The sequence below is a fragment of the Python bivittatus genome, unplaced genomic scaffold (genome assembly GCF_059951505.1).
Source record: "Python bivittatus isolate LINGU-HERP-01145 unplaced genomic scaffold, Pbiv_v1 ctg000020_np1212, whole genome shotgun sequence".
NCBI classification, from domain to species: domain Eukaryota; kingdom Metazoa; phylum Chordata; class Lepidosauria; order Squamata; family Pythonidae; genus Python; species Python bivittatus.
Window position 1 is genome coordinate 18,056,241 of NW_028277030.1, and position 19,907 is coordinate 18,076,147.

At 39.4% G+C, this 19,907-nt stretch overlaps 1 protein-coding gene across 2 annotated transcripts in view; it reads right to left on the bottom strand.

Moving 5' to 3' along the window:
• Positions 1 to 19,907, bottom strand: part of LOC103059712 (phosphatidylinositol 3,4,5-trisphosphate 3-phosphatase TPTE2-like) — a 33,207-nt gene that overhangs the window by 2,858 nt on the left and 10,442 nt on the right. For both annotated transcript variants that reach the window (XM_088135337.1, XM_025170344.2), the window contains 11 exons: positions 19,415 to 19,514; positions 18,420 to 18,483; positions 14,947 to 15,011; positions 13,322 to 13,382; positions 11,327 to 11,408; positions 6,048 to 6,136; positions 5,423 to 5,484; positions 4,601 to 4,681; positions 4,137 to 4,242; positions 2,503 to 2,600; positions 1,425 to 1,520 (listed from right to left, as the gene is read on the bottom strand). In XM_088135337.1, the coding sequence (XP_087991463.1) occupies positions 1,425 to 1,520; positions 2,503 to 2,600; positions 4,137 to 4,242; positions 4,601 to 4,681; positions 5,423 to 5,484; positions 6,048 to 6,136; positions 11,327 to 11,408; positions 13,322 to 13,382; positions 14,947 to 15,011; positions 18,420 to 18,483; positions 19,415 to 19,514 (904 nt within the window). The remainder of the gene's footprint in view (positions 1 to 1,424; positions 1,521 to 2,502; positions 2,601 to 4,136; positions 4,243 to 4,600; positions 4,682 to 5,422; positions 5,485 to 6,047; positions 6,137 to 11,326; positions 11,409 to 13,321; positions 13,383 to 14,946; positions 15,012 to 18,419; positions 18,484 to 19,414; positions 19,515 to 19,907) is intronic.

Here is a 19,907-nt window from a genome sequence, read left to right on the forward strand (position 1 = left end):
CAACCCTTTATGGACTTTCTGCTGACACTAGGACTGAAAAGATGATGTTTTATGGATTTGTTTATAGATAAGAGATAGGATGAAGAGATAATTGTTTGTAACCCTAGAGGGGGTGAAGAGTCACTAAATGTGTTTATATTTGTGATGAAGGTTGGAAGTCACTTCTTTAAATATTTCTTTTCTCTTTCTTTATTATAGTCTTACTTTTCTCTTTCTTCTTTTTCTTTTTCCTTGCACTTTTTACTTCTTTCTCTTCTCTTTAAGTTTAGTTTGTATTAGATTTTACTATTACGATCAAAATTCTTAATAAAATATATACACAAAAGTAGCATTTTCTGACTGGTGTCTGTTCAAGCATGCTGTCCAGTTCACCTTCTGCACTTCTTTACAATGAAGGCAAACACCTTCATTACTCTGCTCTGTGACAGGAACATCCCCTCCCCTCTGCTCACACCCCTCCATAAACATTTTTTTGTCCAAGTTCACTGATTAAAATCAGGGGCACAATAAATATGGCTTGGAAAGAACATCAAGCCATTATCATAGCCAAACCATAGGAAGAACTGAAATCCATAACAAGATGTCTTAAGCTGGTCATTTCTGGTCAGTTTATGCAGAGAAGTCCAGCAGCTTAAGGCTGCAAAGCAGAAAAGCCTGAGGTCTCTTTCAATCCAAGATCAACAACTGATTACTTCAAGACATGTCCATGTACAGGTAGTCCTCAACTTATGACCACAATTGGGACCAGAATTTCCATTGCTAAGCAATGCAGTTGTTAGGCCAGGACATCACACCATTATGTGACCGCACCACTTAGCAACAGCAGTTCCAGTAGTCCCAGTTGCGGTCATTAGGCCAGGACAGTGCCGTCATTAGGCAAGAACCTCACACTTCTCCTGCCCTGCCACGTTTGCCTTTGCTTCAACTCCCTCAACCTGCCTATCTCCCCCCATCTCTGCCCTTATGGCTGCCTTGCATTCTGCTACCAACACCACTGCCTGCAGCTGAACTTTGCCGTCTTCTTCCTCCTACTGGACTGGGATCCAGGCACTGGGCAAGGATGCAGCCCTGGGATGTGCATGGTGAGCACGGCAGGGCAGCAGAGCCTCATCTGCTGAAGGGAGCTTGTCAAGTCTCGCCAGGGAGGCAGCAGTGGGATGGTGAGGTGAGGGGCTCTTTGTCGCCAGGTGAGGCAGGATTGCTGGCTGCAGCTCCCCGGGCAAAGGTGGAAGGCTGTGTGGGAGGCACTGTTTGGGGTGGCAACACAACTGCAGGAAGCAGAGGGACACGGGTCTCCCGTGTATAAGATCAGCAGGAACATTAAACTTTTTAAAGCTTTTGTGCCTGAGATGGAATAGAATGATTGTTTCAACTCAGCTACAAATGTGAAAGATACACAAAAGATCCACCATTTTTCAACTTACAGAATTAGCTTCAAATCTGACTTTCACATCATTTCTAATGACAGGACAGTTCTTCAAACCAATTACTACCAAGTCATTTTCATGATCAAGGAACAACTGAAACGAAACAGATACACATCTTATTCTCACCCACTAAATACTTCTCACAAAATGCAAGACTGTAGTTTACTAGTTCCTTTTCTCATGCACTGAAATCACCATGGGGGAGCTTGGGGAGAGGTCCAGCTCATTCTCTGTTAATATTTCAATAGGTTTCTCCACTCCAGAGGACAGGATTATGTGTGTGAGAGACTGACAGCCACATACAAATTGCATTACCCATTCTGGCACAGAGGGAAGTTTTAGGGATAAAAAGTCATGCCATAAACTGCCACTTAGCTCTTGAACAGATTATAGAGTTCTATAATTATAGTTACATGCAATATTAAGGGCTCTCCACTGGTGCTGTAGGTAATGTTTAATTCTACTTTGAATGCAGCTTTTCCTAGTTTAATTTGCTTCTTAAAAGTTACTCCTCTCAGGGCATGAGCATTAAAGATACATTCTTCTCTGATCCTCAGATGGATCAGCAACACCTCCAGTTAATTTATCACTATTTGTGGGAACTTAACTGACATATAATCATCTAACAGCCTTTTTGGATGTTAGTCAAACAACATGTTAGTGATTTTTGTGAAGCTCTGGAAAAGAATCTTACCCTAACAACACAGCACAAGAAGGAATAGCAGAAGCTGTCTTATTACAAGTCAGACTACTAGTGTGCCTAGTACTTTCTTTTCTATACTGGTTCTCCAGGATCTCAGATAAGAAGTTTCTCTCTCCCCATTTATAGATGCCAGAGACTGAACCTGAAGCGTATACTTGGCATGCATATCATTAAGTATGGCCTTTCTCACTACTTTATTCATTACTGCCTATTTGGAGTTCCTCAATGAGTGAATTCAAAGCAAGGATGTATGCAGGCTTCATTGCAATACACAGATTTGTGCTGCAACTGAACATGAAATGAATGGAACTCTACTGACAAAATCCTGGCCTTCAGGACTGCAGGATCTTTAAATTAACATGAAGCTCTGACCTTGCAGTTCACTTGGGTTGCACAAATGCATTGAAATGCTACTTCCTTCTCCATGATTATCTTTATTCTGAAATCAGTCCCATTGCCTTTACCAACTCCTAAAAAGGGGAGGGGGGAGGGGGAGACAAAGATACGTATTAGATAATTACTGAAACCAAACAGTGGAATTCATATCTCAAACAGAAAATATCCTGTGATGTTGCAAAATGACCAGCTTTTCCATTTCCCAGTCCTCTCCAATCTAGTTTAAAATGCTCCCAAGATTGATTTGAGCTGTTCTGATGATTTGACCATGTAAATGCTAGGAATCTAGGTTTGCCAGTCTATAATTCATAGACAGCCATCAATCTATCATTCCTAGCTTGCTCTATTTTCAAGCTGGCCAATAACTGCCTCCTTTTACTTGGTCCACATCTAAGCAAGCATTCCTTTCACTCTTCGCAAAAAGAAAACATAGTAAATTCATAGTGTGTTTTTCTATGTTTCATGTATGCCTATACATTTATGTATCCATTGCTTTTGAAAAAAATACAGTTATAGTTTGAAGGGAAGCTGTGCAATAGGGAGGTAGATTGCTTAAAAATTGCAGGTGCACTGAAAAATCTCTTCCAGCTTCATGGCAGCAAACATAGATTGCCTTCCAACCCCTGAAACAGGTAATGCTGCCAAACCAGCAATTCTGTATTTGTGTACTTTCCCCAAATGTGCTGGCACATTTCTACAACGGGAACCCTAAGATGCTGGGAGATAAGTTGAGGAAAGCATCTCTACAAACAGGAGCAAAGATATCTTGAAACATAAGGCAGCTGATCAGTTCACTTCCTGAAGTGACATTAGTGGGCTAAAACAGCACAAACACAAAGGATATGTTGCAGCTGCAACCCTGTTGAAGCTGATGGCTGAATCTGTTTGGAAGTAGGCTGGAGGCCTCAAATCTCCTGTTCTAAGATGGTGACGGTCTGCTATAAATAGCAACTTCTGACTGGATCTCAGAAAAGAAACTACAGAGATCCCAACTCATAAGAATATTCTAAATAAATCTAGTGTCTTCATGTCCAGTCTGAAGAAGGGATAAAAGAAAGCTGGGGATAATATAGCCGATGTCTTAACCTGTATAAAGAAATAGGGAAAATTAGACTTAGCGCACAGAAAATAAACTAAAAATCGAATGCAAAATTCTGGCTAAATGTTTTACCTATTTCTACAAAAAACTGATGACTCTTAAATCAGATGTTCCTTCTGATTCAATTACCCCTTGACTCTTAAAGATTCCAGCCATTTAATGGAGACTGTTCAGGGAGATGTTAACCCCAGTTTTTCCCCCGCTTTGTTCTGTAACTTCTTTCCAATTTCTTTCCCAAGTCCTGCTCTTTGTTTGTTTTTTAAAAATTCTACCTCCAACAGATGATTCAGCAATCTGATTCAACACAACCAAGAGCCATGCTTTATTTGTTGATGTGAACTGACCAGCTAGCACGAGACCAGCTGACTGTAAATGTCAAGAATATTCAGCCTGCACATTTACAACCCTACTCTGATGGTGCTGTGTGATGGAGGAGGCCATCTCACCTAAGTGCTGGGATTGCACCATCAACTGGAAGATCCCCTTCCTGCAGCACTTTAGTGGCACTTACCTTGGATAGCATAGAGTTTTATGCATTTGATTCTGAAAGGCTTCACTGGTGGGAGGATCAGGTTGTATTCTAATTTCAGGGTTGTATAATATTCAACATACCTACTCTGCAAATAAAATTTAGGAGTGTCTTGAGACAAAAATAATTTTATAAAGAAATGTATAATACTTTCTATCTCTTCAAAGTTTTAAGCAAAGCAAATGTCAATCCAAAAAATGAGACGACCATTCTCTGATGTTTGACTTCATAAGGGGGAAAATTTTAATACTCATCTCCCAAGCTTTGCTTAACCAAAACATGACCAAACCCAAAGCTCATGACTGGATGAAAGGCAGTAAAGCAGCACTTAGAAATGCAAGGTGAAAACAGAAAATAACTATTTAAATTACACAGCTAGTTTGCGGCAATCAATTCTGTCAGTTCTTTGATTCAACCTTACACACAGCTTCATAGCAAACTTTTACCTGCGATGGAGTTTCAACACCCTGAAACTTGGTGCTAGTACTTTCATCAGTTCTTCTTTTACCAAAGTACTCCAAACTTTCCTTAAAAATTGAGAATTGTGTTACTATAGCTATTACAGCATCTTATAGTATTTGGTTTAAAATCAACTAGCTGGAGATCTTATATCAGAAGAGTGCTCAACTTGGGGTAGGCAGGGTGTCTCAGGGCTACACGTGACTTTTGAGTGGCATGTCAGAGCTACACTTCAGAAAACAGAGTGGGCAGAGTGAGGCAAAAAGTAATTTGGATTTAATTAAAAAAACAGTTACTGTAATTCATATTTAATTATTTTCCATTTCAGTCACATTATAAATTACAATTCATCAGCAATTTTTAGAAGAACTCTATGGGAACTCTAAGTAACACCAATTTTAAAAAGGGTTCCAAGAGAGATCCAAGTAATTACAAGTTGGTCAACTTAACAGCTGTTGCAAATTGGTAAAATAGTAATCAGAGAAAAAACAACTCAACACACATAGGAAGAAGCTTTGCTGAAGGAATTTCATACAGTAACAGAAGAGCATATCAGGGTCTATTACATGCAGTCCTGTATGTAGCAAATTCAAAGACCTTATCAAAGATGCCACTGAGTAAACAAGAAGCTGCACGCTACACGAGTGGTCAAGCCATGCTGAAAGAGTATCAGGTTTTAATTCTATATTACATTTGGAACCCACATAGAAGAAATTATGGGAGGTAGCACTTTTCAACATGTTCTGCATAAAGAGTCATTTCAGACTCACTCAGAAAGAAGAGGAAAAATATCAACATAGCTTTGGTACCTTCGCGCTCTTAAACTGGCCACTGTCAATAAGCCAGATGCAAATCATAGTTCCAGTCCTACCTGCATCAAAAAGGGGAAATTAGTGACTTGAAAATAATGATGCTGTCATGTTTACGTGTCCCCAAGAATGAGGCTATGACAGCATCAGTATTGAGCACCCCTGCCCCTGCACTTCCTAATAAATCTGAAAAGCACCTGACCCTACCAAAAGCTTATCTTGCACATCTAACACCAGGTGATGCAAATGGCTTTTGCAGACAGCTACTGTCAGTGAATGCTGGATAGAACCAGGTCTTTCATACAACCCAGATAATTGAGAATCTGAAGTTTTCAAAAGGGCTAAAAACAACATTCTCCCTGAGCATATCTATAAAGAAAGAGACTGGATCACTGCGTTGCATTCTGCATGGAGCTATTTCTAAGGCTTCAGTCAGCACATCCCTTAACTAGTATGTTATCTGGAAACATTTTATCAGCCCTTCAGCATTCACACTGACAGCTGCTAGCCTCTCTGTCCAATTCAGGGCATCTTTTTACACACTTTCTCCTGCACAAAGCAATTCTCAAAATACAACCTCAAACGGATCTTTGGGAATGCCTTCCAAACCAGAAAGTTCACTTACCTTTCCCACCTTTACAGTGTATTGCTACAACATTGTGGTTGTCCTGTTCCATCCATTGCCTCACATTAGCAGTAAATTTGAGCATCTCCCTTAAGGAAAAGGAAGAATGCCTCATTTAAGAGTTTATCCATTCTAGAAATTACTGTAAAAAAATTAAAATGTTCTCTCATTTATCAAAACAGTACAAATCACTGGAATTTCTTATGACCACGCACTATTCCCACTTAAGTATCTTTAAGCTGCCTCTGAGGAGAAGCCACATGAAGCACAAAGTTCATAGGGGAGATTTGAAGTACTTTCAACTAAAGGGGCTTGCATTGCTCCTCACAACTGGGAACCTGCTGAACTTATTAAAAGTTTTCTTTTCCTGGGAGAGGAGGCAGACAGATTGGGCTGGAGGGCTTTTGTGAAGAAAGGTATTTTGAGAGATGTTGTGATAGACTGTGGGAATAGAGGAAGGATCAGGATAGGATACCCTGCCAGAGTGGCTTAACCAGAGAACAGGACTACTGACCCCAGATTGTGGGTGTATGTTTGGTTAATTGGCTTGCATGGGAGGGATATGACCACACCCTTAAGGTTGGCAGATGTGGATGATCCTGGTTGTGATGGGTTGAGGTGTACATGAGGGGGCCCAGAGAGCAATAGTGGGGAAGAGAGATCAACAATTTGGTGACAATCCTTGCTTCTACTCCAGTGAGTCTGATTCTGGATCTATACTGTCAGCCCTTCAAGCTAGACCAAACTAGGAAACTGAAGTCATGCAGGCCAATACTACTTTTACTATAGAGTTACAGTAACAGAATCTTGCAAGCCTGAATGCATTTCACCCCTTCCTCTATCTTTGCGAGAACTAGGGAGGGTCCTGTATGAGACATTTTCTCAGGTTATAGTTCTGCCCTGGACTTGGGTTTCTTTAATCTGACTCTTGGTAGCAGCTCTTCCTCCTGTCCCTCAAGTTCTTCCTTTTCCCCATTACATCTACTAAGGTTTGGTAGTACTATAAAATGTTATATTGATTATGATATTGTATTAAGAAAGGCATATATTAATTATATTATTTTATTGTGATATTGATTTATATTATATATAATGTTTTTATTTCCTTTTACTGTGCTTAATTATATGCACATGCGGAAAAAAAACCCTACTACTAAAATTACTGCCAGTGACCTTGGTCCCAATTTGCTGCTAGTAAATGCCATGTCTACCGAGAGCACTAACATAGTACTGCAAGGAAGATCAGTTAGAACTCAGTTATCAGAAAACTAAAATCATGGCATTTGCCAAAAGGTCCAAGAGCCACTCCTGGAGCATAGGTGGCCACAAGATTGAGCAGGTCTCCTATTTCAAATACCTGGGGGTAGTCCTTCATTCTGCTGGTAGTAGGAAAGCCCACAGGGATACATTACTGAAAATGCACAGAGGAGCTCATCTGCCATCCTTAAGTTCCTCAAGACAAGAGGTGGCCACTATATTCTTGCAGCGCTCAAATTATTTGAAGCCAAGCCAATAGCACAACTTCTTTATGGTCCCCCTTGTCCAATTTTGCACCATTAGAACTTGTACAATCCAAAATTTCTAAGATTGGCCCTTCAAGTCCCAAAATGTCTCTCTAATGCCACCCTGAGACTAGAGACAGGCCTCATGAAAATGGAGGTTATACTCTACTACTGAGACTATCCTTTTTTCCCCTTGGCCTTGCCCCATTAACTATGAGGGATGATTTTCAGTCCACATGGAAACAGGCAGTAGCAACTAAAATCTCATCCAGGTCTTCTACTCAGCATGGGATACGACCAGGCCAAAGCACTCATTAAACAGCGTGTAGCAGACACAGAGTGCCAGTTGGATCTAGCCAGGTCCCCAACTTTTATTGCCAATGACTCCAGCAGGTACTCTGCCTTCCCTATGGCATACTTAACTAAACTCAAAGTACCTAAATACTGGAGGGCCTTTACTTTGGCACAATGCCATACCCTCCCCTCAGCTGTCCTTGAAGGTCGATATAAGAACATCCCTTATCCAGAGAGACAATGCCCCTGTGACTCTGGACACACAGAAACAACAGAACATGTGCTTCTCCAGTGCCTGTATTACAGAGACGTTCGTACTAGCTTCATCTCACCATTACTGCATAGATACCTAGGGCACTAAAAACAATTCTATACCTCCCTGCTGACAGGTTCTGCACAGCAGCAATTAAAATTTGTCAGATGATGACCTATGTCATAAACTAGTCTAAATAAGTATCTAGTTCGTCATACTAGAGTGCTCTATAATTTGATATAGTCTGCCATATGCTAATCTTTATGCTCCTCTACACCCATCTAATGTTCCTACCCCTCCTTTTAGATTTTTTTAGACTTTTGTTTTATATATACTTTCTAATACATATATTTTTATATCTTCTAGCGTTTCATAATTTTTCATTTAGATTCCTTTTAGATATATACTATTTTATATCTTTTAGCTTTTTATTATTTTTCTGATGTATTTTCTATGCTTTTTAAATTGATTTTACCCTACCTTCCTTAAGCTGGTCTTTGACCATAATAAAGATTTGATTTGATTTGCCATGTCTACCTGCAACAAAACTGCTTTCATCAACAAGCTAGTTGTGAATGAATGGACAGACCTGGCATGTATTTACCTAAACTTGGTGGGGATGTTAACCTTTTCAGAAATCTGTCTTCCTTGATTTGGGGTCCTGCAGCAACCCTGACATGAAGGCAAGGGAGGGAAATAGCGTTATTTTTAAAAGACACTAATTGTAACCAGGGCTCTGCTCCAGAGGCAACAGGGTGAAAATGTCTGCATATGAATTAGGCAGTAGGGATTCCTGCTCAGTGATTCCCTTGCTGAGCATCTTGGTCTTTAAGCTGGCTCCCCTCCCTTTTTGGTGCTGGGTGACCTTACTTTACTGGCCTTGGGAGCTGGGTAAGGAAATGCCCAGGAATTCATGGCCTCCATGGCAACCATAGGCTTGTCCCAGGTAATCTCTGGTTTGACAAATGCAGGTGGACTTACACTAGTTTTTACTTCTGAGCAATTGCTTTGTGATCTAGATATGGATGGCATATTTAACCATTTGTTATGTCACATCCTGATCCAACTAAGACTGATTGCCATCAGGACCTCTCTAGGACCCAAATGCTGAATGGATTTGGAGAATTTCTGGAGGGTGCTTGGGAAGTTTCCCAGCCATCTGGCAGGCAGTTCTGTCAGTTGCTTAACTGACCGCTGACAACAGGAAGAGCCTTGGCTCTTGATGAGATTGCTCCAAAGCAGCCTCTGTTCGGAAATCTTGGGATTCATCTCAGTTTAAGGAGGAGCTCCAAAGAGAAAATGACAGAATTGATGCCTGGAGCATCACTGGAGAAAGACCAAAAGGGATTTTGACCAAGCACAGGTATGAGCTCACACCACAGAGATTAGGAAGGCTAATCATCTTTACTTCTCTTCCATTACTGCACTGACAAGCTAGCAGGCTTACTTAGGATAGCAAATTCCTTCTTCAGGAAGGAAGGTCAGCTAGTTTGCTTGCCTGACTACAACCACCATTTTGTACAGCACTTCGCCAATTCACGGAAGCCTTGCATGGTGTCCGATAGGGTAAGTGGAGTATTACCTGGCTGTATTATCAAGGACTCTTTTTGATCTATTGACTTCGGTGAAGGAGATAAGCTACTCTAGCATGATCTCCATCATGTGTACAATGGCTCTCCTGGCTCCTGCAGGAGACAGGCTGGACCCAGGAGACTATGAATGCCTTGTTTTGAGAAAAGGCATTGCTTGCAGCTTTGAAGGAGGCTGTGGTATTCCCCTTTCTTAACAGGCTCTACTGGGATCCAGCTGTTTTAATGATTATCACCTCATCTCCAACACTCCCTGTTTAGGGAAGGTTATGCAACAGGTGGTAGGGATGCAGCTGCAGAATGCCCTAGAAAAGACAGATTATCTGAAGTCTTTTGAGTCAGGGATCAGTATGGGAACAAAATGGCATTAGTCACTCTGGTTGAATCCCTTTGCTGGGACCTGGATGAAGGAAGTGCACTCCTCCTGGTCCTAACAAATCTCTCAGCAGCCTTTAAATATCATCCACTGTGGTCCACCATTCTGGACCACCTAGGAGGGCTAGGGATTGAAAAGACTGTTCTCCAGTAGTTCCATTCCTTCCTGAACAGGCAGTTCCAATCTGTGGTAATGGGGAAGGAGAGGTTGGCTTGATGGCTGCTTCCTCTACTTTTAAACATCTACAGTATATAAAACCACTGGAAGAGGCTATCTGGTGGTTTGGGGTGAGGTACCATCAATATGCTGACAACACTTAATTATATCTTGCCACTCCCAGCCTGGCTGGAGATACTATACTGTGACAAGGAGGTTCTTTGTTTCAGCTGGTACACCAGTTGCAGTCTTGTCTTAAGTGGGAAGAGCTTCTTACAGTGACTCCTGCCCTTGTCACCACTTGCCCAGATAACTGCAAAGCACCCTACACAGGGCTACCTTTGAAGACAATTCAGAAACTGTAATTGGTCCAGAATGCAGCAGTCTGTGTGTGGTCAGCTGCTTGACACTATGACCATGTTATACCATTTCTGCAAACCCTGCACTAGTACCCTGGTAGTTTCTGGGTAGAATTCAAGTGCTGGTTATAACCTACACAGCCCTTTATGGCTTAGCACTTAGTACCTTCAGGGTGGCCTCCTTCAAGTGGATTTGACCTGTCCAAGGCTCTTCTCCTGGGAGAAGCTGCTGGTACTGCTTTATTTCTAGGAAGTGATGGGGCTGAGATCCAGAGGCATTATTTCTCTGTGATGGCCCCTGCCCTCTGGAATGGCCTCTCTCTGGAGATGAATTTGAGTCCACTGATTACTGCTTTCAGGAAGCAAGTTAAAAGCAAGTTATTCCAGAGGGCCTTTGAGTGGTAACTAATGTTGCAGGGTTCAGTTGTACAGAGTTTTAATTGCTTTATATTTTATTGTGGATGTTTTATTTGTACTTTATCACTGTAAACTGCCAAGAGTTGTAAAATAGCAGTATATAAATTCAATTTTTAAAAAAAATGTTGGAGAAGATTAAGGAATGCATGGTCCATATCTCTGCCAGTTTCTGAACACCTGAATAGGACTAGTGGCATAGGCTATTTTAATTTTTTCTCAAGATGTTTTTCATAGGCAATAGATATCTGCACACTGTAAACAGCTGGATTTGGTTTATTCATCCATTTGGTTTATTGTTAAATCTACACAGAACCATTGCAGAATCATACTTACGCTAGAGTGGGAACATTGTGGTCATCAATAAACATCCTCTCCACTCTATAATGGAAAAACTGTGGGTCATAGCCCTGCTCATCTGCAGGAAAAAAACAGTATGCAAATATTAAATATATAAATCCAGACAAAGTTCCATTAGGAAGATTCCAAAGCAATACTTTGTTCAAACATTTAGGACAATACTTTGTCCTAGCAATACTTTGTTCAAACATCATGTCCTGAAATGGTGCTTGGGGGCACCAATGTATCCACGGCAATTCCCCTGGGCATCCATCAGTCTCCTTGCCCTGCCTGATTTTTTACATTAAAATGCACACACACACTTTTTTAAATGGGAAGCTGCATGCCTTCAGCTTTATCTGTACTTTCATGAATACCTGGGTCCTGTAAGAAAATAAAAATGTTGAGCAGCTTTAATCAACATGCTTAGTTTTTCTGCCTAGAAAAAGGACAAAGCTAAGCCACGGAAATATAGAATATCCAGCCAAAGGAGTACTAACAGCATGACAGGTAACATTTTGGCAAATCTTTACTCTGAAATTGGTTATATCCCTGCCAGCCATTTTGAGAATAGGCAATCTTTACCAGCAGTTGTTTTGCAACAGCACCCCTTGCTCTCAAAACTTCAAATGTGCCTACTCCAAAAAGGCTGGCAACCTCTAATCTATACCAAATTTTATGTGAGTCAGAGATAAATCTGCCTCCCCTCTAGTAAGTGGATGGAAGTCCTATTTTTAACAACAGATTGGAGCAGATTTTTTTTATTTGCAACAAAAACATCTATATTGCAGTTATGTTTACAGAATCAGTTGCATCAAATTGCAGTATGTATCTTATCTCAGTATTCAAAGCCAACATTTCATGGCCATCTGAAGTGTCAATACCTATATTGTTCATTAAATACAGATATAAGGATGCATGCCATTCAATTGTCCAGAAAAAAAACAAAATTACATCCATCCCAAATTTCAGCTGGGGTTGATGGGGTAGCAAACAACAACATGCACAAACCTCCTCCCTGCCATTATACTGGATTTTGTTGCTAATAGAAACAGCTGCCAGCCAACATCTACAGTTTTTAGGCAGTTGCTGAGCTATAGGATAAGTCACTAATCTGATATCCACCCTAGAGTCTCCATGCCAGGCACCTGAATGCAGAAGCTTCCTTATTTACATTTCTACAATACTTGATCACATTAAGATAAAACTGTTGGGCACAATGAGAAAATTAAATGACATTTTCCTGACACTCCTTTAATGTTGCTGTTGTCACCGCTGCCTGGTAAGCAGAAAGCGATGGTGGTAATTGATGTAAGGCGCTTTGCCTAAAGCTCCAGAAGGTGAAAATTGGCTCTAATTGCAGAAACAGGAACTAAATAGCATTAGACTTGGTGGAAAAACAGCATTCAAGACTCTGGTATTAATGTTGTAAATCAAGTTTAACACAGAAGAGTTTGGTTCAACACGTGTCACAATGAGGTTTGACATTAAAAAGTGACCTGAACAAATTAGATTAGGAGAAGTTCATAACTGAAGCAGCTTTTTCCAACTTGTACCTTCTAGATGTTTTAACATTACAACTCAAGAATTTTCAGCCAGCAAGGTTTTGAACCCTTCATACCTGAAACCAGTAAGCTGGGGAAAAATGACTTGAGGAAGACTGTGTACCAGTCACTGTGCTGAAGAGGTTAAAAAAAAGTGGGAAGAAATATGTAGGTATCTTAAGGCTATTATCATAAACATTGAGTTCTAAAACATTCAGAACTTAACTTTAAAAGGAAGCAGATACTGTTTTAGCCTGGTGTAGTTAAGGTATTGGAAGAGTAACACCAAGGTTCATGTCCTCCATCAGCTATGGAAATTCACTGCACACCTAGAAGGCAGAGCTAAGACTAAATATGGTGCATGCCCTGCTTTGTGACTAGAAGAGATGCAGTTAATGCTTTCCTGTCTGCTCCAGTTCTGGTGACTAAGAAACAAAATAATACTTACTACAAAGATTGTAGACTTTGTAGTGGTCTTCGTGTTTTGTATCCAAGAACTTTGCAACTTCCTTATAAAAGAGAATAAGATATTGTAATTGTCAAGGAGGTGTGAATTATTGAATACTTTATTGGTGAGGCTGGTTTCAGACAGAAAGGAAGTATTTCAAGGAAGATTCAAATCTCAGACAGAGATCTCTGGTGCCAATATAGAGCTGTACAGCAATCTCCTGCAACCTGACTTCTACTCCATAATTTCCAACCAGCACACCTAAAGGGAATTACAAATATTGGCATAGCTAGATTCCATCAATAAGATAAAGCAGTACTTGGGGGAATTTGTGTTTAAATAAACATGTCAATTATTACTTCAAAAAAGAGGAAACAGGAGAGACAAACCAAAGTATATATATTGTATATGGATAAGCCCCTCCATAGGTTAGACGACTCTTGAATTTTTAATCAAAATACTGTTCCATGAAAAATGTGCCACCCATGGATAAGCCAACTCTCGAAATTTTTGTATGTTCACAATTGGCTTATCCTCAGGTGGCTCGTTTTTCATGGTATTTTGGTTAAAAATTTGAGGGTCAGCTTATCCACGAGTATATACAAGTACTTTAAAAAAAGTATTAACATATATGCTCAAGGATAAGCCCATCTGTGAATAAGCTGAACTCAATTTTGGGGGGTGTATTTTGGGACCTAAAATTCTCAGCTTATCCATGAGTATATATGGGTATGTGCTTATCATGCTATAACCCACAGTGAGGACCTACAGCAAATCTTCATTTTGCAGATCATACTGATTTTTTATTCAAATGCAGAATGCATTTTTTTTTTTGCTTTATTTGCAAACTGAAAGGAATGTACTTTTCACTGCTAAATGTGGTAATTGCTGAGGAAGCCAGATAGCCAGCATTCTGAGGCCTGTGGAAAAGAGACCTTAAAGATCAACTCACCAATTTGGAACAGGGATATAATACCCTTACTGTACAACAGTGACTCTCAATATGTGGTGCACAGACTGCTATTGGTCCACTTAGGTCCATGCAGTTTAACAGTTTCTTCATGTTCATGGGGCAGAACCTGCTCATGGCCACAACTCCACTTCCTTGCATAGATATATAGCAACAGCCCACTCACAGCACCAGCCACCACTTCCCTGCATGTGTTAGTCAGCTGCTAAGGACCTGCTCACCACATCAGACCCTCTTTGTTGCATGCATCAACAGTTAGCTGAAAACCGGTCCACTGACACATACTGTACAAGTGATAATACCAGTAGTAACGTTTTAAAAAATGGTAATAGTGAATAGGTGTCAAGTACAGTTATCTTTTCTCATTGCTTAACATTGAAAACCATTTTTTTCATATGTTAAGTAGATGTTAAATTTATATAAAGATTCATGACTAAGGCTTTGAGGTAAAAATCCTAAAGACAGACTTTTACTCTGCAATACAGCTTTAACAACCAAGATGTCTTTTCTTCTATGATTAATATGATTATCTCCTACCATCTTACTAACATTAAACATAGCCAATGATAATTATAACTGGGAGTAGGGGAGAACAAAGAGAAAGATTCACAGAATGACAGAAATTATTTCCATCATCTTTTAGACTTTAGATTACCCATATAGGATTCCTGTAGAAAGCTTGCTGCCCAGAAGATGGAAACGACATTGCTATAACACGAGCTGACAGATAAATACAAATAAGCAAAAAAGAAAAAAGGAAATGTAAGATTCACATTGTGAGACAAATGTGAGATTTTTCATAGGTTTAGCACTTCTTTGAGTACAGTCATATGAAAAAGTAAGTACACTCCATTGATTTTTTCAACATATTCCAACAATATTAATAGATAAAGGAGATAAAATATAACAAATAGCACGCACCATTTACATTTTGTAGTCCGTTGTGTAATTTAAACAAACATAAATGCAAATTTTGCATGTGGAAAAACTAAGCACCCCCCTACGTTTATCACTATCTCAAATACCTAACATTAGAGTACCAGATCAGGTCTTCTTGAACCCGTTTTATTGAAATCTCAAACATTTAGTTTGATTTGCTCTTAGTTGTTGAAGAATGTAATATTACCCTGCCTAGATCCAAAGAGCTCTCAGAGGCCTTCACAAAGGAGGTTATAGATGCCTATGAGTCTGGGAACGGATTTCAAAAAATTGCCAAACAACTGGATATCAATGATTCTACCGTCCAGAAGATCATCTACAAGTGGAGAAGGTTTCAAACAACTGCCAACTTGCCCAAGCAACTCAAGAGCAGAGCACAAGATGCTGAAAGAAGTATCTAAGAACCCCAAAATTTCATCACGGGACCTACAGGTAGCTCTTGCCACTATTAATGTCAAAGTGAGGACTCTACCAAGAGAAAGAAGCTGCACAAATTACATATACATGAAAGGTGTGCCGGGAAGAAACCTTTGCTGGCCAGAAAGAACATCAGGTCAAGACTAAAGCTTGCTCATGAACACCTAGGCAAAGACCAGGACTTCTGGAAAATGTACTCTGGGCAGACAAGGCAAAGATAGAGTTATTTGGCTACAGTACCAGAACACAAGTTTGGCAAAAACCAAAGAAAGCATTTCACCAGAACTGATACTGACTAAAAAGCATGGTGGTGGAAATGTTATGGTTTGGGGCTGCTTTGCTGCATCAGGGCCTTGGCACTTCATCATCACAGGATCCACTATGAATTCATTGTACCAGAGGGTGCTTGAGGATATGTGAGACCATCCATCAGAAGATTGAAAGTGAGCCGAAAGTGGACTTTGCAACGTGACAACGACCAATGTCATGTTAGACAATGACTAAACATTCCAGGAAATCCACCAAGGAATCCCTGAAAAAAAGAAATGGACAGTTCTAGAATGGCCAGGTTAAAGTACAGATCTAAATCCCATTGAGATGCTGTGGGGTGATTTGAAATGGGTTGTGCATGCAAGAAACCCCTCAAACATTGCACAGCTGAAAAAAATCTGCATGGAGGACTGGGGAAAAAAATCCTCCCACTTGATGTCAGAGACTGATAGACAATTATAAGAAATACCTACTGAGGTTGTTTCTGCCAAAGGGGGCAATACCAGGTATTGGATCCAAGGGCATACTTATTTTTTCCACAGAAGGAAATGGTGTATCTGTTCATTTTTTTTGTTGAATAAATGATTGCAAAGTCAATTTTTCATAGGTTTTTTCTTCAATTATATCACCTTTATATTTATATACTGTTTGAATGAAGATAAACATTGATATGCCCACATATGCTAAAAAAGAAAAAAAAAACTTTTTACATAGAGTGTACTTACTTTTTCATATGACTGTAGATTAAAAGCAACAGAAACCATTAAATAATGTTAGAGATTACAACAAGCCCCTTCCTGTCACATACACCTCTGGGGTTTGGAATTTGTACATGCTCTTAAGCACAAACGTGATGGCTTGAGAACTTGTGGCCATAGTTGCAGATATAACTCTGGTAAAACATTTTTAAAGGGAAACAACTCGATTAATTAGTGACTTAACCAGTCCAGAAGTAAAAAGATTAAAAAAAAACTGAAGCAGAACAATTTTAAGGTTAGCACCACTAAGCAAGCACTAAATTTTAGGCAGGAAACAAGTAACTGTGTGTCAATGACTTAACAAATACCCCATGGTTTAGTACGTTAATAATGCAAAACAAATGTAACAAAACATGGACTGAAGATACTGGACGACAGAGTCAGAATACTACCAGGCTGGGAAAATGTTTTTTATGCTTTGCTCCAAACAGATTGTATCAAAGTAGACTCAAACATGTTTAATTTTTTTCTAAGCTTAATATTCAATTCAGATTCTTTTCCCCAATATGTCAGACTGGCTTCTCCAATTTAAAAGGCTTTCTTCAGAATGTCAAAGCACTCCAGATATAGATACCTGATAACCTATTCTCCTCATAATGGACCGATGAAAGAATAATAATTGCAGCATTTTTTTAAATGATCAATTTTTGCAAATGTGAAGGAGTAAAATCTGGAATTATAAATTTGGTGCTTTTAATAAAGAAACAAAAAGCATGTTGTATTACAGTGATGATATAAAAGGATTCCAACAAATAAAACATTCACTACCTGACCTAGTAAAGGATCAAGCAATTTATATCAGTGTCATGCCATCAGGTCTCTTATAACACCCATATTGAAAAGGTGCTACAGCTAAGAAAATAATTCTATTTCTCTAGCAAAAATAATGTTTAATAAGAAAAAAAATACTCCCAAAGTAAAAGTATTTTATTAGAACATATCTAAATCCCTACATCAATCAGTAACTGTTCATATTATGTAGTACAAATGAATTTATTAAGGTCCATGAGAAAGTTAGTAATCTACTTTATCCAATTTTAAGTATTGCAATTTTTCACAATTTAATACCCTTCAGATACACTGAGATAACACAATCCCAGAATTGCCAGTCAACTTGCCAATGGCTAGGTTCTTTCAAGCTACAGCTGAAGGACCTGCTCAAGATCTAGTCACCTGTTGACTACTGGCAAGAGAAAATGACTCCACAGTCCATTGGCAAAAGCTGCTAATGCAATTAACATACAATGATATTTCTCCCCCATTCTTCCTCATTCCCTGGCACCAGCATTCTGCCCTTTGTGAGGAACATCACTGATTCATATCAAAATTGTATGTGTAAACGTTCTCTACTATATTAGACTTTATAGCCAAACATAATGACAGAATTAAAGATTTCCTTCTGATACAAAGAGAGGCACGACTATGTAAATACAAAAGGTATTGGCTCTTGGCCACATTAAGATTTTGTTACGTGACTCTTAGCTCTACACCTATCCTGTTATGCATGGTTAGACTTTAACTGCTAGGTATAATTGGCAAGGTCTACCTCAGCAATCACTGATTCTCAACACAAGAAGCAATAGTGAAGAGAAGCACAGGCATGACCACACTTCCCTAGTATCAGTCTCTAGAGATGGGAAATGGAACAAAGGAGAGGTTTCCTCTTGCACACATTCTTCCATTATCCTTGGATGCCTAGATTTCCATTTATGATCAATTTGTCCACTAATCAAGAAATACCAACCAGTGACGTAAGTGAGATCCAAATCAAAGCCACCTTTTGTGTAACGCCTTTTATTTTCTGAGACCTGCCAGCCAACAGAAAAAAAAATCCAATAATATTAAATGGTGATGTTAGGAAATAGACTGGTCAGTCATGAAAGCAGAAATTCCCCCATATAAAGATAAAGACACCTTCAAATCACTCAACTCCTGGTAACTACCCAACCGAATAGTGCAGAAGTGGTTTGCTCCTGAATACTTCTGGGAAATTTTCCAGTTTAGGTAAGCAGTATTAGTATTCCCTTGATGGTCTTCCACTCAATTACTACTCAGGCCTGATCCTACCTAACTTGAAGCCCTCCAGCTTCATAGTCATAACTTAGTTTAGTTCAGCGGGTGCAAAATCCTGATTTGGGAGCTTCAGCCTGACTTTAATGGGTTCTTCAGAAATTCAAGAATAAGAGCTTCAGGAGCAAAATCTGTAACCAGTGTTTAGCAGATGACCTGTTATCTGAAACTCTGAACAAAAATCTGTATATTACATGGAATCACAAGGCCTGAAAAGGTCTACATTTTTAACTTCTAACAAAAGACCTCAGTGTTTCCTGCCTGGTGTTCTCTAGATAGACTGGAAGTACAACCCTCAATTCTAAACTAACATGGCCAAAAGCTAAAAGTTCTGGGAATTGTAGCCCCAAATTACAAAACAGCTAAGGAGGTGAATACTATCATATGTGATTTGAGCCTCCCATCTTCCTGTGAAGAAGTCCCCAAATCCTTCTATCCCATCTTCCTGTACAAAGATACCACAGAATTTAAGAAAAAAAGCCAATTAAAAATTAATCATATTTATATTTATTAAAAGGAAAAACAGCCAAAGATTTCAAAATATATACACAAAAAGTATGGTTTATCTGTTTACAGGAAGACAAGCATGTAAACAACTATATCAGCCTTCTTAGGAAGTGAATTCAGCAAATCTAGGCACCAGAGCTGACAAAATTCAATTTCACTTACCATCCTTCGGGCAACTTTTTCAAGTCGTTCTGTCTCAGAAGCCAATCGAAAAATTCTTATCAGAATTATAACCCTCAACATTCGAAAAATGATAACTGTCCTGGGAAATAGAAAGATTGGGATTATATCAAGTGTTAGTGCAAAATATAAACTTGGCAATACCTAGATCATGGTTTAGCTCCAACTCCAATGGTATTTCAAGTTTAGGAGTCTGTAAGTTTCAATCATGCCAAATTATTACACAACCTGATTTCCACAGATAAGGACAATGTCAGTATCTACAGATATCAGAGTTGTAGTAGTAGTAGAAGAGGAGGTAAGAATGCCATATGATATCTACTTTGTTTGAGGGGCAAATGAAAAAAGAACCACTATTGTTAAGACAGACGTGATATATCAAAAAGATATCACTCACTCTTCAACCAAAAAATCCTCCCATGGTAAGCTAGATAAAATCAATGCATGCAAGACCTGATAGCTTACAATCTGCCCA